The following is a 25861-nucleotide window of genomic DNA, read 5'->3' on the forward strand; positions in this document are numbered from 1 at the left end:
TTATTTCTGCTACTACTTCAACCCAAGTATTTAGACCCATATCTTGGAGGGAATTGAAGAAATACCTGTGCTTTGGCTCAAATACCCAGGAAATAAACTCAAAATTCTGTTGATCACGTTCTAGGTGTAAGATTTTCATTGCCTCTTCATAAGTCTCTATATAATTATTACAGAAGGCGATCCCTTTTTTGTAAATTGACCCACAGTTTCCTTTGGAAACTTGATCACTTTGGCGGTATCTATCATAGGCTGATAGGTTTTCTGTGACAAACGTTTAGAAGACCTAGGGGTTGAGATAGGTTTTAACTTAGGAAGATAACGTTCTCTCAGAGATATTAGCTCCTCTCCTTCAGAGGGGCTACCATTAGTGTGGATCGAGCACCATAGTGCTCGGGTGCTCGGGCTGAACACCTCGGGATGGTCGGGTGCTCCACTGAACACCCGAGCCCAATGGGAGAACCCGAGCATTAAGAACCCCCTGTTCTGAAGAGGGGAGGGTGTCTGGTTCATACGAAAAGTTCCTAAATTGATGGAAACACCACTGAAATGGTTCAGGAACAGCATGGGGTGGATGTCTGGATGCATCTTCAAGGTCGCTGCTGGAAACGATGTTGTCCGAGTAGTATGCCACTTTTACAGACTGACAATAATACGCACCAAACCGAAGATAAAATCGATTTTAGACAGAGGAAAAATTGTTAGGAAACATTCTTTCCTGTATATTTACTTGTATATAAAGTGCAAGTGCTGCCAAAAATTACAAGGAAGAGGAACTCTGATACAACCTGTATATCACATAAAGGAGGGCCTCATTCACATTGTGATACAATTGTTCAGGTAGTGGGACTCCTACACTCATAAAGCCTATGCACTAAGTGAAAGGGCTGCCAAAAATTACAAGGAACCGGCACTCCAATACACCCCTTATTACACATAAAGGAAGGCATCATACACCCTTTAAAAAATATGATTGATGGCCTGCTGGTGAGCTGACCCTTTAAAAAATTATATGCAAGGGCCTGCAGGGAGCTTACCCTCTAAAAGATTTTAGGTGCGGGCCTGCAGGTGAGCGGACCCTGTAAAAGATTGTAGGTGTAGGCCTGCTTGTGAACTGACCCTCTAAAAAAATTATATGCGAGTGCATGCAGGTGAGCTGACCCTGTAAAAGATTTTAGGTGCAGGCCTGCTGGTGAGCTGACCCTGTAAAACATTATATGCGAGGGCCTGCTGGTGAGCTGACCCTGTAAAAGATTGTAGGTGAAGGCCTGCTGGTGAGCTGACCCTCTAACAAATTATATGCGAGGGCATACAGCTGAGTTGACCCTGTAAAAGATTGTAGGTCAAGGCATGCTGGTGAGCTGACCCTTTAAAAAATATGTGAGGGCCTGAAGCTGAACTGACCCTCAAAAAAAATTATATGCGAGGGCCTGCTGGTGAGATGACCCTGTAAAAGATTTTTGGTGCGGGCCTGCTGGTGAGCTGACCCTGTAAAACATTATATGTGAGGACCTGCAGGTGAGCTGACCCTGTAAAAGATTTTTGGTTCAGGCCTGCTGGTGAGCCAAACCTTGTAAAAGATTTTAGGTGCGGGCCTGCTGGTGAGCTGACCCTGTAAAACATTATATGCGAGGGCTTGCAGGTGAGCTGACCCTGTAAAAGATTTTAGGTGCAAGCCTGCTGGTGAGCTGACCCTGTAAAAGATTTTAGGTGCGGGCCTGCAGGTGAGCTGACCCTGTAAAAGATGGTGGGTGAGGCCTGCTGGTGAGCTGACCCTCTAAAAAATTATATGTGAGGGCCTGCAGCTGAGCTGACCCTCTAAAAAATTATATGCGAGTGCCTGCAGGTGAGCTGACCCTGTAAAACATTATATGCGAAGGGCATACATGCGAGGGCATTATATGCAACGAATAAGCATGTTGATATGATGGAGGAGGAGGAGGAGGATGAGAAATGGAAGATTCAACCATATACCCTTGTTTGTGGTAGAAGGGGTGCATGGGAATTCAGTGTATTCAGTACATTATAAACAACACATTTAAAGTGCCTTTATGTTCAGCCGCTTTCCTCTGGTGGAGTCGAGAAGTCATGGTCAATCCAGGCCTTGTTGATTTTTATAAGAGTCAACCTGTCAGCATTTTCAGTTGACAGGCGGATACGCTTATCTGTTATAATGCCACCTGCTGAGACAAAACCTGCTGAGACCTGCTGAGACAAAACGCTGGCGGAAGGGCAGGCCAGCACCTCCAAGGCGTAGAGCGCAAGTTCGTGCCACGTGTCCAGCTTGGACACCAAGTAGTTGTAAGGCACTGAGGGATCATTGAGGACGGTGACCACGTTGCAGCTGGTATTCCACTACTGTCCTCTGCTGCTCACAAAGTCTGGCCAAGATTTGGAACGTGGAGTTCCAGCAAGGGCTAAAGTCGCACAACAGCCGGTAAGCTGGCAATTTTGACAGACCGGCTGAAGCTGTCGATGACTTGCGGAAATGTGCACACACACGGCGCACCTTCACCAGTAGCTCAGTTAAATTGGGGTAGGTTTGGAGAAACCACTGAACCACTAAGTTTAAGACGGGGGCTAGGCATGGGATGTGAGCTTGCCGAGCTCCAAAGCTGCCATCAAGTTACGGCCATTATCAGACACAACCATGCCTGGTTCTAGGTTGAGTGGCGAGAGCCACAGCTCAGTCTGGTCTCTTATCCCTACCACAGCTTTGCGGCAGTGTGCTGTTTGTCACCTAAGCAGATCAGATTCAGCATGGCCTGTTGACGCTTTCCCAATGCAGTGCTACACTACTTCCAGCTACCGACTGATGGCTGACTGGTGCTGCAAGAGCATATTTTTGAGGTGGAAGTGGAGGAGGAGGCGGAGAAGTGGGGGTTGGAGCCACTAACATAGGTGGTGGCGGAAACCCTGATGGAATTGGGGCCCGCAATCCTTGGCGTCGGTAGCACCTGTGCCATCCCAGGGTACGACTCGCTCCCGAGCTCCACAAACTTCACCCAGTGTGCGGTCAGGGAAATGTGGCGTCCCTGGCCGAATGCACTTGTCCATGTGTCCATGGTTAAGTGGACCTTCCAGTAACTGTGTTGGTCAGGGCACGTGTGATGTTATGGGACACATGTTGGTGTAAGGCGGGCACGGCACACCTTGAAAAATAGTGGCGGCTGGGGACTGCATAATGCGGGACGGCCGCCGACATCAGGCTGCGGAATGTCTCAGTGTCCCCAAGGCTAAATGGCAACATTTCCAGGGCCAGTAATTTGGAAAGTTGCGCATTTAGTGTTATGGCCTGTGGGTGGGTGGCTGGGTATTTGCGCTTGCATTCAAATGCCTGGGATAAGGATATTTGTATGCTGCGCTGGGACATGGAAGTGCATGTGGTCGCTGATGGTGCTTGCGAAGGTCCTGGTGCAGGGTGGGAGGCATCCGGGCCTGCGCCTTCGGCAGTGGATTGGCCAGCACGTAGCACAGGGGAAGAGGAGGCAGTGGTGTGACACAGACACAGACTGTGGACCCAGGCATTCGGTCCACTTATTACGGTGCTTGGATGCCATGTGGCAGATCATGCTGGTGGTGGTGAGGTTGCTAGTGTTTACGCCCCGGCTCATTTTGGTACGGCACAGGTTGCAAACTACTATTCTTTTGTCGTCCGCACTTTCCTCAAAAAAGCTCCAGACTCCGGAACACCTACTCCTTGGCAAGGGAAATTTCCACAAGGGGGTGCTCCGTGGATCAATTGCAGTCCTGTTTGATGTGGCCCGCCTTCTCCCTTTTGCCACCCCACTGCCTCTTCCAGCCTGTTGCGGTGCAGCAGATCCCTCCCCCTCTGTACTGCTGTCCTCGCTCGGCTTTCTACCTTCCCAGGTTGGGTCAGTGACTTCATCGTCCACCACTCTTCCACTTCCTCACTCTGCTCATCCTCCTGACTTGTTGACCTAACCACAACCTCAGTGATTGACAACTGTGTCTCATCCTCTTCATCAACCTCTTGAGACAGTAATTGCCATTGACTTATTGGCAACTGTGTCTCATCATCATCCACATTATTAAACAGTAATTGTCCTTACCCACCGTCATCTTCTTGTGACTGTGGATGCTCAAGAGTTTGGAAATCAGGGCACAAGATCTGTCCCTCTTCAAGCGTGCTTGGCGCGAGGGCCAAATCAAGGAATAGCGCAGAAAATAGCTCCTCGGAATATCTGAGTGTGGGATCCCTTATTTGCCCAGACTCTCCATGGTGGGAGGAAGGAGGATCAGGGTGAGGATTGTGTTGAGCAGTCTCTTGGCTACCGATATGTAGAGTCTATGCTCTTCTCCCTCCTGGTATCAGCACTCATCTACATTCGGCCCAGGTGCTTTTAATTAGCAGGAGTCTGCATAAGGGTATAAATTCCTACCTCTCAGTTGGAGTTCCTGAGAGTATGTGATAGGGTGAGTTCCACACCTGTTCACATGGTGAGATAATGTGATGGGGTGAGTTCCACACCTGTTCACATGGCGCAGTACTGCACGGCAGGCCATTGTTGCTCTGGTGCTGTCCTGGTGGGTTTGTGGGGCCCAGTGCCAGGGTGGCTTTGTCAGACAGCGGGGGCGCTGTTTGACTGCTGGGTCACGCTGCCTGCTGGGGTGGTGCTGAGGCGTCAGTGGTCGCCATGCAGTGCTGGGCCAAATTTAGAATAGGGTCTTATTCAAAGAGGCAACCTTGTCGCGGTGAGTGGGCCTATGCTTTTTGATCAAATTGTATACTAATGCCTCATGTACAGCATGCAGCATAGGGGTAGTTATACGATAGATTACGCTAAGAAGCGATGTCAATTATGCTGAGAAGCAGTTAGATAAAAGCATAGTATTGAGGATGTGCGATCCAGTTCTTTTTCTTGTATTTTTACATGTAAATGTTATATATGCTTGAAAGTCTGTCACACGTACAGTAGCGTAGTATTTGGAAGTGTATGTGCAATTTTTTTTTTAAAGGTATTTGTGATGTGGAAACATCACACAGGAGATGTCCCACAGATAATGTCAATGCTGTCACCAGCGGCTAATGAAGAATTACAAGGAATGTCACAGGTATTTGGGATGAGGAAACGTTATACAAGAGAGGTACCATCGGTAATGTCACTGTCCAAAATGTGTACGTAAAAAGTACACTATATGTCACAGATAAAAAAAAATAAGCGAACACATTACACTGGAGATGTGGCACTGGTAATGTCACTGTCAGAAGCAGACACAGTCTATTGAAAAAGTACACTGGATGTCACTGATATTTTTTGGATGCGCACACTTTATACTGGAGATGTGGCGCAGCTAATGTTACTGTCCTCAACGGACACCGTCTATTGAAAAATGACACTGGATGTCAGATATTTTTTGGATGCGCAAACACTTTACACTGGAGATGTGGTGCAGCTAATGTCACTGTCCTCAGCGGACACCGTCTACGGAAAAATTACACTGCATGTTAGAGATATTTTTGGGATGCACACACTTTACACTGGAGATATTGTCACTGTCCGCAGCGGACACCGTCTACGGAAAAAGTACACTGGATGTCAGAGAAATTTTTGGATGCGCACACCTTACACTGGAGATCTGGCGCAGCTAATGTCACTGTCCACAGCAGACACCGTCTAATGAAAAAGTACACTGGATGTCACATATATTTTTGGATGCGCACACTTTACACTGGAGATGTGGCGCAGATAATGTCGCTGTCTGCCGCAGACTAACTATTGTACTCTATATTTAGCACAGGATGCGCTAAAAATAGATATTGCCTTAGAAGGACTTTTGGGTCTCTGAAAAGTTTTGGTGGTAAAAATATTCTTAAATCACTCCCTACACTATCTGTCCCTTCCTCAGCACAGCTCTCCCTGACTGAGAATGAGCCGAACATGCGTCATCGACGCGTTCCAGCCAGCCAATCATTGTAATGCCAGCAGCCAACATGGCTACGGCATTACAGTGAGGGCAGTACTTACCCACACGTTAAGAAACATGCGAGGCAGAGACTCGAGCATTGCGCTCGAGCACATGCAGTATTCGGCCGAGCATGCTCGATCATCACTAGCTACCATATTCACTTTCTGCCTCTGATCTCCATATTGAATATTTAACTTTCACTTTACTAGCAGACTTTTCCTGTCTATTTGGCAGATACGATAAATCTTGGTTATCTATCTCGTTCTGTAACTTTTTATGGTCATTACACAACTTCTTGCATTCTTTTTCTAATTCTGATTTTAATTGTTGACACCCTGCCAATTCTTTACTTGATCCAAATCTCTTTCCAGAGTTCTTATCATTTCCTTGTTCTGAATATCTCTGTTGTCATATTCCGATAATCTAGCAGACAATTGTGCTAATTTACCAGTAACCGTGGCGGCCTTAATTTCAATCTCACTTATTTCTTTCTGTAACTGATCTATTTCATCAGCCTGTTGATCATTATTATATTTTGCCTTTTCTAACCGTTTTGCTAATTCACAAATTATAAGCATAAATTCCGGCCAAGATTGAAGGATCATCAAATCCTTGTCCTTTTTGTGTTTAGCTTGAGCGATGCTACAGATATAAATCAGCAAACCTGGATTCCTTAGCCTAAACATCATCAGGATACCCTGCAACTGTCTTTTCTAGAATAGCTCCCCAGACTCTTAAATCCTCTTTGATCTCTAATCTATCTTGAATATGCAGTAACACCTGAACTTTCATTGCTGCTTGCCTTTCTTTATTATGCATATAAGGCCTTGCTTGCCTCACTATTGTGTTCAGACATTTCCCACTTTTCGCACTACAAGTACCACAATGACCCTATCAAATATATATTTTGCACCCCAAATCTTTGTGTCAACTAGGCAGATCTCAGCAGTGCCTCCAATTATGTCAGAATATTTATATTGCTAATTAACAGTCTATATTCTTTATGTAAATAAATTAGAATCTGTAAGGGAGGAGATTCTAACTTATTATCATAAAGACCAAGTCAATAAGAGCTCGTGATCTGCTCTAAGTTTGACGACAAAAAGAAGGCAGTGGTAAATCAAAATATATATTTATTAAAATAATAATACAGTGCAAATTAATCAAATATAAAATTGGTGACAATAAAACTATGAAAATTAATTAATGGTATGCAACCTTTTATGAAAGCCAAAATAACCTATAGGATATACATATATTCCTTACAATTCCTTATTGTGATAATACCCTCCAATATATTTTTAATTATTTTGATACCTGATTTCTCTCAGCCGACAGATGTTTTCAGATTAAACTCAAGTCAGATTTATATAATTATCTCTCTCTCTCTCTCTCTATATATATATATATATATATATATATATATATATTCAACCATATATGCATAAATGTGTATATGTATAAATCTCCCTGAATTGGAAAAAGGTCAGAATGATACAGCAGTTACAGACTAGCTTTATTCCAAAACAGATTCTATCCACAAAATATGGTTAATTGAATATGTAAATATACAAAACTATTATATTCATTCTTCTATGAAATAGAGGAAAGTTTATACCAGGCATCCTCAAACTGTGGCCCTCCAGCTGTTGCAAAACTACAACTCCCAGCATGCTTTAACAGCCTACCAGTATCAGCCTACAGCAGGGCATTGTGGGAGTTGTAGTTTTACAACAGCTGGAGGGCCGCACTTTGAGGATGCCTGGTTTATACTATACCAGTGTATCGGCTAGTAGAAATCAGTTTCAAGATTCAGGACTAAAATTTAGTGAAGTCCTATTTCCTCTCTGGGTGTGGCAGTTGGCTGACAGGATTCTCAAAATGGATGTCTTCCTATGGAAGTGGGTACTCCCTCAGAAAGGTCTCTCAAATGGATGGATCCCCCTTGATAGCTGGATAGGTAATTTTCTCTCTCTTTCCTTTTTTTTTTCCTTCTCCTTCTTCCCAGCTCATGCAACCTTTTTATCCCCTCAAAAAAAAAATATGGGATTGGTCAAGTTAATCTATAACCAGTGCCACCAATTTATCACTCCACCCACCTATTTCACAATTCAGATCTTAATTTACTCTACCACTAGATGGCACTGGAAGTCTACGAGTAAATTTTGGAATGAATTCGTATTTTTACTCCTCAACTGATTTCCCAGACAAGACTTTGAACGATCTAAAGGGAGACCATGGAATGTTGTCTTTTACAAAACAATAATGTGTATACTTCGATTGACTTCCAATCCAGTCACACAATCTGAAATTCCACTCTATTCATGGTATTATTTGTGTCTGCTTTAGAACAAACATAAGTGTTGCTCAGTCATTGTCCCTTAAGACAGGTCTGTTTAATGTGCTAAACCTATGTCTACACCTCAAGAGATGATTTTTAGAGCCATTCACTCATCAGTCTTTTATTTAGGACCATAGAAACCTATATAACCCATATTAACCTCACTTTATGCTAAAACCTTGGTAAACTCGATTATACTTTTCCTATAATTATATTTCCATCTTATTTCTAAACACAATCTTCTATAACTCCATATCTAATATTATATCCCATTTGATTCTTCTTTTCAAAATCATTATTAACCCTTGGACCCCTTCCAGTTAAGTCCATATAAACTTTTCTGTGGAGTCTGCAAACACCACTTTATTACCCCTTTGCTTTGAACAAGGCTGGATAATACCTTTTAAGCTCTCCTCTCTTAAGAGATATGCATCTGCAAACAGTCTTACAGAGACACCTAACTAGAATTAAGAATTTAGTTAAAGAGGCTTACATTCACCTTCTGTCTTCTTTTGCAAACCCAGACAAAATGGCTGACATTTAGCATAGATATCAAAACATAAAAGGTTATATATATATATATATATATATATATATTGGATTCTTTTATATTTAAAAGGTCTGACAACCTAGTACATTTTTAATGAAAAACTCATGTACTGCCGGTTCTACCATTAAACAAATTGTACAATTTTTTATTTTCTTGGTAGTGTGAGAGGTATGTTATATAGGCATTCTCTATGTATTTCTGCATTATTAAGCTTCTGGATTACATTCATTTATTGTATACTGTCTTCTATCTACATTTTAAGCATTCTCATTTTTCTGGCTATTCTATATTTAGTCTTTTAAAAGGTTAAAACTAAATGGTGGAATTGACTTCTACATGTGTGTCATTCACAGAACAGAGGAGCCAGCCACATGCTTTGTTAGTGTGCATACTAAACTTTCATTTGTCATAATTCAATAGTATTGGTGATAAGGACCACTGTAATAGATTTTATAAAAATAAAAATAAAGTTTTTTTCTGCACTTTCCATCTCCCTGATCACTGTTTCTGAATTGGTGATTAAAGGGAACCTGTCACCGGGATTTTGGGTATAGAGCTGAGGACATGGGTTGCTATATGGCCGCTAGCACATCCGCAATACCCAGTCCCCATAGCTCTGTGTGCTTTTATTGTGTAAAAAAACAGATTTGATACATATGCAAATTAACCTGAGATGAGTCCTGTCCCTGACTCATCTCACGTACAGGACTCATCTCAGGTTAATTTGCATATGTATCAAATACAGAGCTATGGGGACTGGATATTGCGGATGTGCTAGCGGCCATCTAGACACCCATGTCCTCAGCTCTATACACAAAATCCCGGTGACAGGTTCCCTTTAAGTCTGTGCACAAGCCCATATAGTCTATATTACTGATACATCTACTCACCCCAGAGCTGGGTTATCAGGTGAAATATTATCCAGCTCTGGGGGTGAGATAAATCACTCACTTGATGCTGCAGCCATGTCTGGTCTCTCTCTGGTAGCTGGAGCCTGATCTCTCTTGTGTATGAACTTCCATGTATGCATTTGATCAGCCATTTCAAAGACTGATCAGTGCAGGGGGGAGGGAAATAAATGCAGAAACAGGCACTCATCCCATTTAAGAGAGTGGTACGAGCAGTTGTAGTTGCACTGCTGCTACAAGGGAGACGGCGGGCAGTTAAACATTGAAGAGGACCAGCACTTGAATGAGTGCCAAGACCCCCTTAAACAGCTGATTGGCAGGGGTGCCGGGAGTCGGACCCCGGGCAATATGATATTAATGACCTATCCTGAGGATAGGTAATCAATATTAGCTGCAGTGCACACGATGGCACAAAAAAGTCAGTTCACAGCTTTCGACTACAGATTTTACTCAGTTAAAAACATTCAAAAGTGCTACAAAAAGTATAATCTTAGTCTTAGGCCATAATCATGTGTCCTTGTCCGTTCTACGACCTTTTGTGGTCTCTGTGTCCGTTTTTACTATGTGTTCCGCCCGTTTTTCACATGCGCTGAAAAGAGGATTATGAGACTGCTGCACCCTTATTCTCAGGACTGTGGGTGTCCCAGAAAGCAAGCCCAGAACTATCATAAATTGATGACCTATCACTAGGATATGCAATCGCTTTATAACCTGGGAATATCCCTTTAGAAACTGGAATTTTGTCATATGGATTGCATGAATATATAATGACAGCAGAACAATTTATTTTAAGGTTGAAACTGTAATTTTAGACAATATATAAGAATGTAGATATTAATGCATTAGTAATGCCCAATGAGCAGATACATTGGGCACTATGTAAAGAAAATATCTGTAAAATGCATTTCAGAAAAAAAATTAACTGAAGCGCCACTTGAAGCTTTGACACATCCCTCGGTCTTGGGTATGTAGGAAAGATTTTGGATATTAACTTCCAGATGGGCTGACCTGGCTGTGAGATACTGTAGACACCTCCGTTTTTTGGCTGGAAGTAGAAAGCGAGGAATCATCAGTTATGGGTCTCCCACATACTGTCTCCATGATGCATCCACGAAACTGAAAGAAAGAGACTTTTTGTTTAGATTGGGTCTGCGTGGCATTTGTATAAATGAATAAAAATCCCGCTCACCAGTTCAGTTGTGTGACGGAAAAGCCAGGTCAGCTCAGGGTAAACTTCATTCAGATAAACAGATTTCCAGCACGAAGGAGATAAAATCTTTGCATGTTCTTTATTGAATATTCCAAACGTACACACAATACAGTGAAAGAGGTCCCTCCAAGTCCCTGTTTCCAGCCAGCCGGCTCTTAGTCATGCTCTGACCAGGGACTTGGAGGGACCTCTTCCACTGCACCGTGTGTACATTTGGAATATTCAATAAAGAACATGCAAGATTTTATCTCCTTCGTGCTGGAAATCTGTTTATCTGCGTGGCATTTATCTACACACATGAAGTTGTACTAAGCAGTAGTGGTAACTAGTTAGGTCATTGGCATTAATGCACATTTAATGAATATGCATATTCATCTCTTAAAGGGATTATAAGACATTTATTATATCCGAGGGATAGGGGATAGCTATGATGAGCATACACTTGGCTGTTCCAGTCCTCCTCTATGGGACTGCCGAGGATAAGTGCTATACTTAGCTGTCTCTGTCTGTCCCATAGAGAATGAGAAGAGTGGCACAGCACATGCTCGACTAATTGCTCCATTCATTCATTTCAGGGTACAGGGCCCTCATTCTCGTGATCAGTGGGGTCCCAGCGGTCAGAACCCCACAGATGTAATATTTATCCCCTATTCTGTGGATAGGACATAACTTAATTGAACTAGAATACCTTTTTAAGTAACAATCCATAACATGAACCATATAACTTATTTTACCTTCTCTAAAATGTTTAAATTTTTTTTTTGAAAGTTCAAAACCAAAGGGTTAAATCAGTGAACACTGAGGGCTCATTCAGACGACTGTTATGCGGAACCCGTTTTTTTGCGGACAGTTCAATGGGGGCCAAATCCTGATTTTCACTGACAAGTATAGGACATTTTTTATTTGTTTTGCGGAATCATGGAACAGAAGAAAAGGGACCCATAGGAGTAAATAGGTCTGCTTCTAATCCACAAAAAAAAACTGATCCGCATTTTTGCGGACAGCGTACGGCCGTCTGAATGAGCCCAAAAGGAGAGTTCACATCTCCATTTAATTTTCCATTCTTAAGATCTGTCAGAAGAATAGAAAAAAACAAAACAGGATGCTGTAAAAAAACGGATCCTGTGCATGAGTTATGCCCATTTTTCAAACGGGAAGAAAGTACTGCAAGCAGGACTTTTTTTCTGTCTTAAATAACTGATGCACAGGTTAGGGCGGGTTCTAACATGGTTATAACGGAAAATAACGGAATCCATAAGACGGAAGTCAAAACAGAAACTTTTAAAAGGCATTCCATTTTCATCCTTCATAATACAAGGCGATGGGCAGCAGTCCTGCATAACGGAAACCAGGACGGATCCATTATGCTGTCCATCGACTTGTATTATGACGGAATGCAAAACGTAAGCCTTTAAATGGAAAAAAAAGTCCTGTCGACAGGACTTTGTTTTCCGTATTGCATAACGGGAACCAGATGGATCAGTTATGATTGCCTGCAGACTTCTATTATGACCGATGAAAACGGAATGCCTCTTAAAGGCTTCTGTTTATACTTCCGTCTTATGGATTTCATTATTATCCGTTATAACCATGTTGTAACAGAAAACAAAAACGAAATCCATAACGGTGATGTGAACCCGCCCTTATGTTGTTTTTTTACAGGATTAGTTTTTTTTAAAGAATCCATGTGTTTTTTCTTTTCCTCTGTTGTTCTGACAGATCGCTTCAATGGGGCCGGAAAAGATGCGGACAGCACGCCGTGATGTATGTCAGTTCCGCGGCCCTGCAAAAGAAAAATAGAACATGTCCTATTCTTGTATGTTTTGAGGACAAGGCTAAGACGTTTGTGAAGGAGTGGAAAAAAAAAAAAGACTCTTGGCTGGTATGCCTGTTTTGCGGACCGCAAAACAGGCTACGGTCGTGTGCATGAGCCCTAAGGCAGGCGATATTTCTGTCCAAGTTTAGAATGGATAGCACCTGGACTGAACGCTAACCCATTCAATTGAATAAGTACACTCACACAGATGCTGCCCGTGTGCCTTCCGCAATGTACGGAACGGATCAGGAGGCCCATTATAGAAATGTCTATTCTTGTCCGCAAAACGGACAAGAATAGGACATGCCTCGTCATTTTTGTGGGGCCAGGGAACGGAGCAACGGATGCGGACAGTACACAGAGTGCTGTCCGCATCTTTTGCGGACCCATTGAAATGAATGGTTCCGTATACAGACCGTATATGGAATCAAAATACTGCCTGTGTACGGAACACAAAAAACGTTTGTGTGCATGAGCCCTTAGTCTTTTTTTCCTGGCAAAACTTAATTTTCTAATTAATGAGTCTGTGGGGGAAAAACCCAAACGGACCGCATCTGTGTGCGATCCATTTTAAAACTTGTCCTTGTTTCCTATGCCTTGTCTGAAAGGAGCCTAAATGTCTTGCCCTAGTCCTCATTCACACTTCAGTGACTTACGGACAGCACATGTACCCATTGATTTTAATGTGTTTTTTCCCACATCATGCACCACCTTGGTCCGCGATATGGACCAAACATGCCTCCTGAAATCTACGAGTTTTCGGTGAAAACCATGGACACAACACTAGAATCATTACTAGAATATGCTCTGGAAATTAAATTTCAGCTGAGCAGTGTCCGTGGAATACGGATGACGCACGGACAACTTCACGGATGAAACATGGATAGATTTTCAACGAACATCAAACGGAGACGGAAATGTGAACGAGGCTTAACTGGTGTTCATTTGTGAAGGCAATGAACAATCGGTCCATAGTAGCTCTAGTTTTTATTTGCAATGTGCCTTTAGTTATAGTACTTTATGCTGTGCCTATTGTAGTACTGTCCATGTCTTACTTGTCAATGTAGTTGGCTATCATGCAGTACCTAACAGTGTTGTGTACAGCTAGATACATTTGTATTGGTTACGTGACAGTACCCTACTCATTACCTGTTTATTCATGAAGGAATATATGATGGGGTTGTAGACACACGCACTCTTGGAGAAAAAAGCAGGGATGGTTACAAGACGTAAGTCCATCCCATGGTTTCGGTTAGTCACCATGTACATCGCCATAGCCGCATAAGGAACATAACACAGACAGAAGGATCCAATCATGACTATCACCATGCGGGACACCTCTTTTTCAGCCTTCTGGGTGCTGGCAGATTCCTGCTGTTGTGCTGCAACCTACAGGGGGGAAAAACGGTACCAGATTTAAGACGGATTTATTCCACACAATAGCTGGTTGTCTGGAGCAACCATTCAAATCTGTCTGTGCAGAGGTGCCACAGCCGACCTGATGAACAAGCATTTCATGAGGTTTCATGTCGACATCGAAATAATTATTTCTGGGGAGCAGATCAAGATGCGGAAACAGCGATTGTGAATCCATACCAGGGGTCTCAAACAAACAGCCCCTGAGGCAATTATCTGCATGTGTTCCCTTAAGCTGCGCTGTTAACTAATGATAACAATTGTGGGAGCGCTCATTGGTACAGGAGGAACAGGGAGCGGTGAGTATGGCACCCCTAGCCATGCACTGGCATTACTCACTACAACCTGGTCCTCTTCACCCGGTGCCAGCACTGCACTAGGTACAGCTTTAGAGCATGACCATATGTTCGGTCCGCATCTGAGCCACATTTTTTGTGTATCGAATGTGGACCCATGCATTTCAATGGGGCCACAAAAGATGCGAACAGCACATGGTGTCTGTTCCGAGGCCCCTCAAAAAAATAGAGCATGTCCTATACTGGTCCGTTTTACATACAAGTAAAGGACATTTCTGCAGAAGTTCAAAAAGAGTATTCCTGTGAATTTTTTTTTTATGGGTATAGGCTTAGTGATAGTGTATACAGGGGGATTATTAGTATACTGGAGCCCCCTTTTCTCTTTTGCTATAAGTGATATTTATTAGAAAATACTATAGCTGTAACATATATCATATATCCTCTGCAGGTTTTGCACAAATTTCTGGAAATAATTTCACAAAAAAATTAACATGTTCACTGCACAATCTGGTTTTACAGTACTTGTTCTGTCTAATATTAGCCTGAAATGGATCCAGGGATTTGTCCACTTGAACTATGATACACATTAGGTCAGTGTGACTAAAGTAAACAGATGAAGTACAATAGGTTGTCCTTTATAATATCAAAATTGTACATAATAAAAAGACATAAAATATTTGAAATTCAGTCCACAAAGTACAAAAAATGTGAGCAAAAAGAGGGCTCGTCCGGGATTTGAACCCGGGACCTCTCGCACCCTAAGCGAGAATCATACCCCTAGACCAACGAGCCATATAGGACAAGTTTCTTCTTGATATTTATAAAGCTAGCACATCTGGATGCCACATCAGCATCTCAAATGTTGGATTTTTTTTTCTCTTTTTGGAGGAGGTGGATACCTTTTACACCCTCAGGCAAAATTCATTCCCCTATGTAACTAAATGTAAACTAAGACACCAAATGTAACTAAGACTGTTCACACCTGCATGAGCATCTGTTAAAGGGGTTGTGTCACTTCAGCAAGTGGCATTTATCATGTAGAGAAAGTTAATACAAGACATTTACTAATGTATTTTGATTGTCCATCTTGCTTCCTTTGCTGGCTAGATTCATTTTTCTATTACATTATACACTGCTGGTTTCCATAGTTACAACCACCTTGCAATCCATCAGCGGTGGTAGTGCTTGCAAACTATAGGAAAAAATGTCAGCCTCTCTGGTGGCCATGCATAGGCTGGTACCTTTTTTTTATAGTGTGCAAGCATGGCCACCTCTACTGGATTGGTCGTAACCATGGAAACGAGCAGTGTATAATGTGATGGAAAAATGATTCTAGCAGGCAAAAGAAGCAATATGGACAGTTACAATACATTAGTAAGTGCCTTGTATTAAAGGGGTTATCCCATCTTAGACAATGGGGGCATATCGCAAGGATATGCCCCCATTGTCTGATAGGTGCGGGTCCCACCTCTACAACGAGAACGGAGCCGGGGAGAGTTGTGGCTGGAGGACCCCGGGTTTCCCAGGGTCCGACCACCACCAGGCGCAGCTCCCCGCCTCTCCCATTGAAGTGAATGGGAGCGCACCGCACATGCGCGGCCAACGCTAACATTCATTTCTATGGGGCCGACGGAAATAGCCGAGCCAGCGCTCGGCTATTTTCGGCGGCTCCATAGAAATGAACGGAGGACGGCTGCGCATGCGCAGTGCGCCCTCCTCCACTTTCTCTGCTCCGTTCTCCTTATAGGTGCAGGTCCCAGCGGTGGGACCCGCACCTATCAGACAATGGGGGCATATCCTTGCGATATGCCCCCATTGTCTAAGATGAGATAACCCCTTTAACTTTCTCTACATGATCAACTCCATTAAGATACCCAGAAAAAAAGCACAACAGCATTATGTTTTCCAGTTAAATGATGCATGTTGAAAACCTGACCGACCTCCACCATTGGTGTCTATTATTTCACCGATCCAACACTCCATCATTTTCATCTGTGTTCTTATGAACAGAATGACAATGCAGATGTGAACAGAGCCTAAAAGCTGTAACACGGGTGTTCCTACCTCCCAACTTTTGAAAATGAGAAAGAGGAACACATCGTGCTGCGGCAAATTTTTTCATACTAACTGCACCCAATGCATAACTATACACACTCAATCCTGCCCAGCCCCTTAATAATTATGCCCATATTCTGCCCCCTCACCGTAGTTATGCCCACTATATGCCACTTAATGTTACTCATAAGATTACCATATTCAATGTAAAAACATAGATTACAGGGTGCCAAAAGAAAACGGGAGCACAATGCCGCAATGGAGCAGCGGATCTGAAAAAAAAATAAATAAATAGCGATACGATATCTCCTAAACATGCCCTACAGTGCCAGGAATTAATATTGTAATCTCAGAACCAGTGAAAGGTCCTCTTTAAGACCCCCATATCTGCAATATAGTTCTGTTAGTAATAAACTTACCGCCCGCAGTGCTCCTAGTAGCTGTGCATATGAGAAGCAGATGAGCGTCAGGGGAATAACAAAACAGAAGATGAATATAAACCAGGTGTAATATTCACTGCGATACTTGGTGCCGACAGTGTACCAGTCTGGACCACATGAACATTGTAAACCCTCTGGTATATACCTGCATAGAAAGAGATGGAAAGTGGTCGTCAATAAGCGATAATACCACTAAAATAAAGAAAAGAGTAAAATAATAAGAAAAAAACATTGTCAAAAATAGCTAATAGCTTATGTTTTTGAAGACTTGTTGCTGAAATTATTAGGAACACTATGTATCCACAATTGTCCTAAATGTCTTGTATGCTGAAACTTTAAGATTTCCCTTCACTGGAACTAAGAGGCACAGGCCAAGCCCTGAAATACAACCATGTTGCATTATTTCTCCTCCATCGAACTTTACAGTTTGCACAATGCAGTCAGGTATTGCTCTTCTGGCATTTGCCGTACCCAGATAGGAAAGATATCCACAGACAGCCTAGGATTACAGGGACTGTGTGTGTTAGCACAGGTAATGCTCATTTATGGCTATGGACTTTGCTGCTTTGTGGAGAGGGTATGATGCCTCAGTGCCCACCACACATATAACAGACTGGCTGCCCGTTTGAAGATCTGCACCCAGGCAACTTCAGTACTGTTTGTTTTTGGTATCATCAAACTGGGCCTTATCATTGCCTCCACTGGGCCCTGAATCCATTCTTCTGCCTTGCACCCTGCCAACTACCTAACATCAAGGGCATCCCAACTACCATTATATATAATATAAAAGTTCAAATCACCCCCTTTCCCCAAAATGAGAATAAAATTTTTTAAAAAATAAATAAAAATCACATCATGGGTATCGCCATGTGCGTAAATGCCCATACTATGAAAATATAAAAGTGTTAATCCCATACGGAAAAAGGCGAAACGAAAAAAGGGTAAAAATGGCCGATTTTGAAATTTTTGGGTCGCTTCTCCTCCCACAATAAATTTAATAAAAAGTGATCAAAAAGTCGTACACACCCCAGAATAGTATCAATGAAGTACAGATTGTCCGGCAAAAAAAATAAGCCCTCATACAGCTCCACACACAACTACAAAAAAGTAATAGGGGTCAGAAAATGACAGCAAAAAAAAAACGCAAGGGAAACTATACATATGTGGTATCGCCATATTCGTACTGACCTGGGGAATGAAGATCAGAAGTCAGTTTTACCGCAAAATGAATGCCGCAAAACAAAAAGAAAGTAAAACTGTGGCAAAATTTCATTTTTTTTCAAATTTCACCACCTTTGGAATATTTTTTCCCACTTCCCACTGGTGCCGTTGGAAAGTACAACTTGTCCTGCAAAAAATAAGCCCTTATACGATTATGTGAACAGAAAAATAAAAAGTTATGGCGGGGAACAAAAAACTAAAACGAGAAGAATAAAAACCTCCGGGGTAGAAAGGGTTAAAGAAGCCTCCACATAGATGTGAACCTTGCCTGTGTATCCATGTGGTCTCATCCATCACAAAACATCTATGAGATGTGAGAGGTGATTAGAAAGCACACATTACAAACTAGGCTATAATAAGGCTATTGCTAATGGATTGTGACACAAAACTGGGGGTAAAATCCTCTCACCCTAATCCACAGCTTTATTTATATATCATAGCTGCCAGCAGAACAGAAAATAGATAAATATACAAAATAAAAAACCTAGGCACTGCTGAGATTCGAACTCAGGATCTCCTGTTTACTAGACAGGCGCTTTAACCAACTAAGCCACAGCGCCGCTCGCTCACAGCCCTCGTCTCTCGTGTAGTAATCGTCACACACACACCAGAAGCCTCCAGTCATAACGCTCGCTCTGCGTCTACCACACGCTGCATGTAAATAACCCGGCGGACCCCTGAACCCTAATGTCCTCCTCCTGAATCAACTGTAGCAGTGGTGACGTCCTCCCCTGGTTGTCACATAGAGGTCGAGACATGGAGAAACCATTACCTGCTCCAGCCGAGGAACGGGGGGATAGACACCCCAATACCAATGAGCCAGGTGCACAGGACCACCGCCATGGCGTGTTTGGAGCTGAAACAGAAGTTCCCCATAGGTTTGCAGATAACGATGTATCTTTCGAAGGCCAGAAACGCCAGGGACCAGCCGGTGACCAAACCTGAGGGAGAGAGTAGTGATGAGGAGGATAGGAGTGCTCTCACCCGTGCATCCCGCTAACGTGGGGTCTACACTGAAATGAGTGCAGGAAATGAGACAATCCTTCTCCCCTTCTACATATCTGCTTCATAGCGCCTCATAGGAAGTGCGGCCAGCGCCTGTGAGGCAGCAGTAGCAGAGGTGAGGTGAGCAGTCTACACGTGAGGTGAGCAGTCTACACGTGAGGTGAGCAGTCTACACTTGAGGTGAGCAGTCTACACTTGAGGTGAGCAGTCTACACTTGAGGTGAACAGTCTACACTTGAGGTGAACAGTCTACACTTGAGGTGAGCAGTCTACACGAAGGGTGAGCAGTCTACACTTGAGGTGAGCACTCTACACTTGAGGTGAGCACTCTACACTTGAGGTGAGCAGTCTACATCTGAGGTGAGCAGTCTACACGTGAGGCTTTCAGGTACAGCTAAGTGAAGACAGTGGCATCTGGAGTTGTAGGAGCTGATATGTGTTGTCTGTCTGAAGCTTGGATGGGGTTTTCTATGGTTTTTTATATTGCTGGTCTATCCTGAAGCCATCAATATCAGATGGATGAAGGTCCAACACTGCACCCCATGAGATAGGTTATTCCTAAGTATCTCCAGTACCAGAACTACACCGCTCCGTACATTTCATGGAGTTACTGTACCACTACGTCCATTCACGTCAGTGGGTGCCGCACTGCAGAAGATGCTGCCTAGTTCTGGTGCCATCTGCCTTCAAAATAGCTAATGGGCCTGGGTGCTGGTTGTCCAACGTCTGCCGATCAGATATTGATGGCCTTTCCTGTAGTAAAATCCTGACGTATACACATGAGAGAGAATTATCAGCCAGGCTTGCCAATATCGGTAGGAACAGCCAAGTGTAGGTGGACCTCCCAACTTCCTACTGACGGAGGATGCAAAGGGATAAAAGGATTGAGCTTGTTGAACATCAATGCCCAATTCTTTTGTTTTGAGGGGAGATAAGCCACCGCCAGAAGTGGTGGGAGAGGTAGCTGCTGACTGAATGAGCATTCACTTTTCAGGTGTATGGAGACCTTTAGGCTCCATTCACACGTCTGCAAAATGGGTCCGCATCCAATAAGCAATTTTGCGGAACAGGTGTGGACCCATTCATTTTTAACGGGGTCAAAATGTGCTGTCCGCATCTGCATTTGCGGATCCGCACTTCCGTTCTGCAAAAAAAAAACAGAACATGGCATTTTGTATGAGAGTGCCGGCGATGTGTGGTCCGCAAAATGCCGGTGTCCGTGTTTTGCGGATCCACAAAAAAAAAAACAGACGTGTGAATGGACCCTTAGGCATTATGTTTTTTAAACATGCGTTTCTTCAATGGCTTAATCTGCCATCTGTTTCTTTCTAGAACTGTTCATTCAGCTGTTTGTATAGACCAGACCTTATAAAATGTTCATCTTTAGGAGGCCTTTCTATCAAACCCATCACACACTTGTGTTCACACTTCTGGTCTGTGATTTCCATCAGTGATTTATGAGCCAAAACCACACATGAAGCCTACACAGACATAAGGTATAGTTGAAAGATCTGTGGCTGGTTTTGGCTCACAAATCACTGAACAAACACTGAAGTGTGAACGAGCAGTACCCACTCCACACCGCTGGGTTCCAGCTGTTGACAAGGAGGGACCGAAAGGAGCTGCAACCCAGTGGTGGAGAGAAGAGAAATTTGCATCTCTCTGCAGATCAAGAGCTCTCCAAAGATGAACAACCCCTTTAATGCTAGGACCATGGCATCATTACACTGTTCCTGTTGAAATTAAACCCAACTAATTCTGGTAAACCAGTTTTTTTTTCTCCTGTAAGGGTATATTCACACATGGCAGAAATGTGAAATTTCTATGATAGATAGTCTCATTTGTCTGATTGTAGATGTCATGACAGCAAGTACTTGAATTTCTGCAGACCTCAACAAGATGCGCATACCTCTAGGGCTCAGTGCAAGACGTGAGCCATGTGGGAATTAGAAGGTATGTTGCTCTAGGACAGGGGCCTCCAACCTATGGATTTCCACTGGTTGTGAAACTACTGGGGGCCTACAGGTTGAGGACCCAAACTCTAGGATGTGCCAGGTGGAACACTCTATGGTCCTCTACTTCTGCACAAGCTTTGGATTCTGCTGCAGTGGGGCTTCAGCTCTGACTATTGCTGACAATAGTGGTAGTCCTAGCTGAATCCTGGTCACACATCTTTTTAAGATCTCTACTACACTGGCCTTGTTTAGACCAGTAATCCCACCACTTATGACCTATATCTGCTCTCCGCTCTACTTTATCTTTCCTGTGCAAATAATAACAATCCTGGCAATCGGGTACAAGGAACTGCAACACAACATTTCACTACGCATTCACAACATGGTGTCATGCCCACAGCATGGTCTTACCTGAGAGGGTGCCAACAAAGGCCTCAATGCCACAGACAATCTTGCCAAAGACAAAATACCCATGACAGCTGGACACAAAAACAGAAAAAATGGAGAAGATACACATGACAAGCCCGGCCACAGAGATGTTTACTAGGATGTAGTTGAGCGGTTGCCGCAGTTTCTTGTATTTTACGGTTACCAGCAGTACAACGGAATTTAAGGGTGTGCCAACGATGAACACCATCCCCATGAAAATGGCCTGTAGGGTGAATGCCCATTTTGGTGCAATATGATATTGAGGGCCATCCCAAGGACTCACATCAGATATATTCCTAAAGATGTAGAATTCTTCGTCCCCCAACATCCCACCCTTTCTATATGTGTACGCGATTATCCTTGATTTCTCCAGGGGCACTGTTTTATAGGGACGGTTTTCTGTACAATCCTTTTAAGTACTCACCAGGATCAGCCAATAATCCTGCCCCCCCCCCAAGGATTTATGGATGTTGTGTTCTTAACAAGAAGTAGAAGTCCAAGTAATGCCTGCTGCAGATTAGGATTGGGAGCCATCAGTAAACCCTTTACCAGCCATTTGAACTCAGGATTTCCGGATACAAATGAACTACAGCATTGTATAAACCATGGTTAGGGTGCATTCACACGACTGCATCCATTTTGTGGGCCGCAAATCCGCAAAATACGGACGCGACCTATGTGCATTTTCTTTGGGCCCCATGGAAAAGATCCCTGTTCTTGTCCACAAAACGGATAAGAATAGAACATGTTCTAAAATGTATGGCCCGGCCATACGGATGGGATAGTACACGGAGCTTTTGATCAGTTGTTCTGCTGGACAAAATAGCGCAGCATGCAGCGCCATTCTGTTCTGCTTTATTTTTAGCAGAATCCACGATCCTAATGGGTACAATGCAAACGTGAACCTAGCCTAATGTATTATAATTATATGGCACATAGGTCAAGAAAATATATTATCCAAGTTGTATAAGATATATCACCTAACAGATATCAGCAAACCTCAATAGGCAAGGCTGTAGATACAAAGTATTAGATCAGACAGCAGCCTGTATTGTGTGGCTCGTTGGTCTAGGGGTATGATTCTCGCTTTGGGTGCGAGAGGTCCCGGGTTCAAATCCCGGACGAGCCCTATTTTCTTGTAGCGTGAAAAGAAAAGATAATATATCATTTATGTAATTTACAATTGTTTTATAGTAATTAGTTGTCAGATAAAACAAATCTTTCGTTGTGATTGTCTGAAGATAGTATCAGTATTAGTGCAGAACAGAGAAGAAAGGAAAAAAAAAATAGAAAAAAAACAGGGCTCGTCCGGGATTTGAACCCGGGACCTCTCGCACCCAAAGCGAGAATCATACCCCTAGACCAACGAGCCGCTTCCTGTACATAGTGATTCGTGATCAAGGACAACCTTACATTTGTATGTGCAGCACAACGCTTGCTTGTATTATTATTGAAAACTCATACATGGACAGCAGGGATTTCTGCCTCTGCTCTAAGCACTTCACACAACTCCAGGTGGAGGTCTCTGCTGCTCATACAGCACTGGAGTTCTTATAGTCTCCAGGTGGAGGTCTCTGCTGCTCATACAGCACTGGAGTTCTTATAGTCTTCAGGTGGCCTCTGCTTCAAGCACTTCACACATCTCCAGGTGGAGGTCTCTGCTGCTCATACAGCACTGGAGTTCTTATAGTCTTCAGGTGGCCTCTACTCCAAGCACTTCAAACATCTCCAGGTGGAGGTCTCTGCTGCTCATACAGCACTGGAGTTCTTATAGTCTTCAGGTGGCCTCTGCTCCAAGCACTTCACACATCTCAAGGTGGAGGTCTCTGCTGCTCATACAGCACTGGAGTTCTTATAGGCTTCAGGTGGCCTCTGCTCCAAGCACTTCACACATCTCCAGGCGGAGGTCTCTGCTGCTCATACAGCATTGGAGTTCTTATAGTCTCCAGGTGGCTCTGGCAGAGGGATTCCTGTTCAATATGTAAAGGAATCACAGACAAGACAACAAAAAGAAATCATTAAGGTTAGAAGTAAAGTATATCTGTACAGCTCAGAACACATTACCACCTCTCATGGACAGGTCCTCATTTTAGACAGTCCCTATGTTCATACTTCTTAGGTGAAGTTGTCCTGCTCATTTGATTTATAAGCTGACAATATAAGTCTAGATGCACGTTTTTGACAGAAGTTCTTTTAGTAGTCTCTGTCACAGATCCAGGAAACAATCAGGTCAAAATCCCTGCAGAACGTCAGAAACATAATGTTACCTACACATCTGCAGGCAGCTCTGGCTGAGGCAGATCCTCCTGGAGTTCACTGGATCAGGCCTAGACGTGCACCATTGGACCCCATCAGTGGCTTAGCTAGAAATGACTGGGCCCCACAGCAAATTTTTGAATGTGGCCCCCCTTCCCCAGTAATTTTTTTGCGACCCCTTCCTTTCATGCCGCCCCCATTCCTGTGGCTAGTAAAGATCGCTCTCTCAGACCAGGCCCAGCAGCTGTTCCATCCGTTGTCTATACTCTATACTGTCACTGTATATTATTTCATTGCGTAATACTGTTGAGGGGGCCCTGACCAAATCTTTTAGTCCTCCTCCTCCTGGATGGGCCCCTTCTGGGTCAGGGCCCCAAAGCACGCCCCTGGACCCCTTTGACTATGATGAGATATGGTCTCTTTGCGGACAAAAGTGCAATATTTCTTGCATGTGCCACTTTTTGTCTGGCTGAAAGCCGGTATTTCACTGGAAAGCGACAGGATTCCATTACAGTCAGTGGGGATCTGGCTATACACTGTTCCAATGCCAGAACAGCCTGCCAGATTCGTCAACGTACCCTAATTGAAACCTAACATCCCCCTGTTTTGTCAGTGGAGTCCGTCAGGTACCGTTAGTGTCCGCCATATGCTGGATCAGGCACTTCCTTTTTTATTCTTATTCTTATTTTATTTTAAAGGGATATTCCCATCTCAAACATTAATGGCATATTGTTAGGATATGCCATGAATGTCAGATAGGTGTGGGTCCCACCTCTGGGACCTGCTCCTATCTCCCGAACAGGCCCCTAGAGTGAAGGAGTGTGCTATGGGAGTTCCAAAAAATAGATGAGAGCTGGCTCAGCCATTTCCAGCAGTCACATAGCCGTGAATGGAGAGGTGGTTGTGCATGCATAGTCCACTGTCCATTCAACACTATGGTACTTTTGAAAATAGCCAAGCATGCTAGCTGATCGGCAGGGGTCCCACACCCCACAATGTACGGTGCTGTGCTTGGTGAGCAGGGAGAAGTCTGCGGTGCTCAAAGGAGCACCAATGCCTTCTCAAACAGCTGATAGGTGGGGGTCCTAGGTGTCAGACCCCCACTGATCAAATACTGATGACCTGTACTGAGGATAGGCCATCGGTATTTAAGTCTTGAAAAACCCCTTTAACTATCCTATCAGTACATTTAAGTTGAAATGTTTTTCACATATAATTCAAATCCATCATCCCCAGAATTTCAAAAAATATACCTTCAAAACAAATTCAGCAAAAATGGAACCAGTCGGTGCTTGAGGGCTAAGGATAAACCTTTACCTAAAGGTATTGTCCCATCTTGCTGTTTCCATGGCAAGATGGGAAAAAGCTCAAGCTCCAGGTTGCCAGGTATATGGAAAGAGCCGAGTGGGTAGGTGTTCCACCGCTCTGCTACGCCTTTAGCATAGCTCACATTCACTACAATGGGAGTTACGGAAACAGAGGAGCGCCTCCCCACTTGGCTGTTTCCATATTCCTGGCCACTTGGGGTTCATGCTTAGTCGCATCTCGTCGTGGAACCAGTGAGATGGGACAACCACTTTAGAGGGGTTTTCTATTTCAACATTTATGGCATTACGCTAAGATATATCACAAATGTCAGATAGGTGCAGGTCCCATTTCGGGCAGCAGCTGTTATCTCCAGAATGGGCCCCTGAAGTGAAAGGGAACATGCACTGCGTCCGGCCAGCGCTCGATGATGTCGGGATCTTCTCAGCCTCCCGCTTGCCGTAGCTATGACTTTTATGGCCTATCTGCTGCCTAATACCTGTCCTGATGTTTTCAGAATTTCCTCTAAATAAGAAAGCTACTGCCATGTGAGTGCTCTCAAAGGCTGGGTATTCATTATAATAGAACATTGCCCTCCGCCCACTATATTATTGTAAAAGCTGTCCTACCTGTAGTGTAATCTACAGTTTTCTACCATAGGACGTTACCACAAGATTGACCTGTTAGTAAATGTAGGTATTTAATCTTCAAATTCTCAGAAATGGCTGCC

The 25861-nt window shown here is 43.5% G+C and overlaps 1 protein-coding gene and 4 non-coding genes across 5 annotated transcripts; 1 reads left to right on the forward strand and 4 right to left on the reverse strand.

Moving 5' to 3' along the window:
• Positions 1-10629: 10629 nt before the first annotated feature.
• Positions 10630-22664, reverse strand: OPN1SW (opsin 1, short wave sensitive). The gene is made up of 5 exons (XM_044283420.1): positions 21553-22664; positions 18954-19122; positions 16940-17105; positions 13903-14142; positions 10630-10843 (listed from the first exon to the last, which is right to left on the reverse strand). The coding sequence occupies exons 1-5, from the start codon at positions 21896-21898 to the stop codon at positions 10715-10717; spliced, it is 1050 nt and encodes a 349-aa protein (XP_044139355.1). The 5' UTR covers positions 21899-22664; the 3' UTR covers positions 10630-10714.
• Positions 15186-15257, reverse strand: TRNAP-AGG. Its single transcript has one exon. It is a non-coding gene; the product is annotated as a tRNA-Pro (tRNA).
• On the reverse strand, positions 18668-18741 carry TRNAT-AGU. Its single transcript has one exon. It is a non-coding gene; the product is annotated as a tRNA-Thr (tRNA).
• Positions 22628-22699, forward strand: TRNAP-UGG. Its single transcript has one exon. It is a non-coding gene; the product is annotated as a tRNA-Pro (tRNA).
• Positions 22700-22870: 171 nt separating this feature from the next.
• Positions 22871-22942, reverse strand: TRNAP-UGG. Its single transcript has one exon. It is a non-coding gene; the product is annotated as a tRNA-Pro (tRNA).
• Positions 22943-25861: the final 2919 nt, after the last annotated feature.

This window comes from Bufo gargarizans, chromosome 2, assembly GCF_014858855.1.
Source record: "Bufo gargarizans isolate SCDJY-AF-19 chromosome 2, ASM1485885v1, whole genome shotgun sequence".
In the NCBI taxonomy this organism is placed as follows: Eukaryota; Metazoa; Chordata; class Amphibia; order Anura; family Bufonidae; genus Bufo; species Bufo gargarizans.

Excerpts from the sequence above, each read along its gene's own strand:
- OPN1SW (XM_044283420.1), bottom strand. The coding sequence starts at position 21,898 with ATGTTGGGGGACGAAGAATTCTACATCTTTAGGAATATATCTGATGTG. Across the intron at positions 17,106-18,953 it reads CCGTTCCTCGGCTGGAGCAG|GTATATACCAGAGGGTTTAC; the intron begins GTAATGGTTTCT and ends CTTTCTATGCAG. Across the intron at positions 10,844-13,902 it reads ATTCCTTCATGAATAAACAG|TTTCGTGGATGCATCATGGA; the intron begins GTAATGAGTAGG and ends TCTTTCTTTCAG.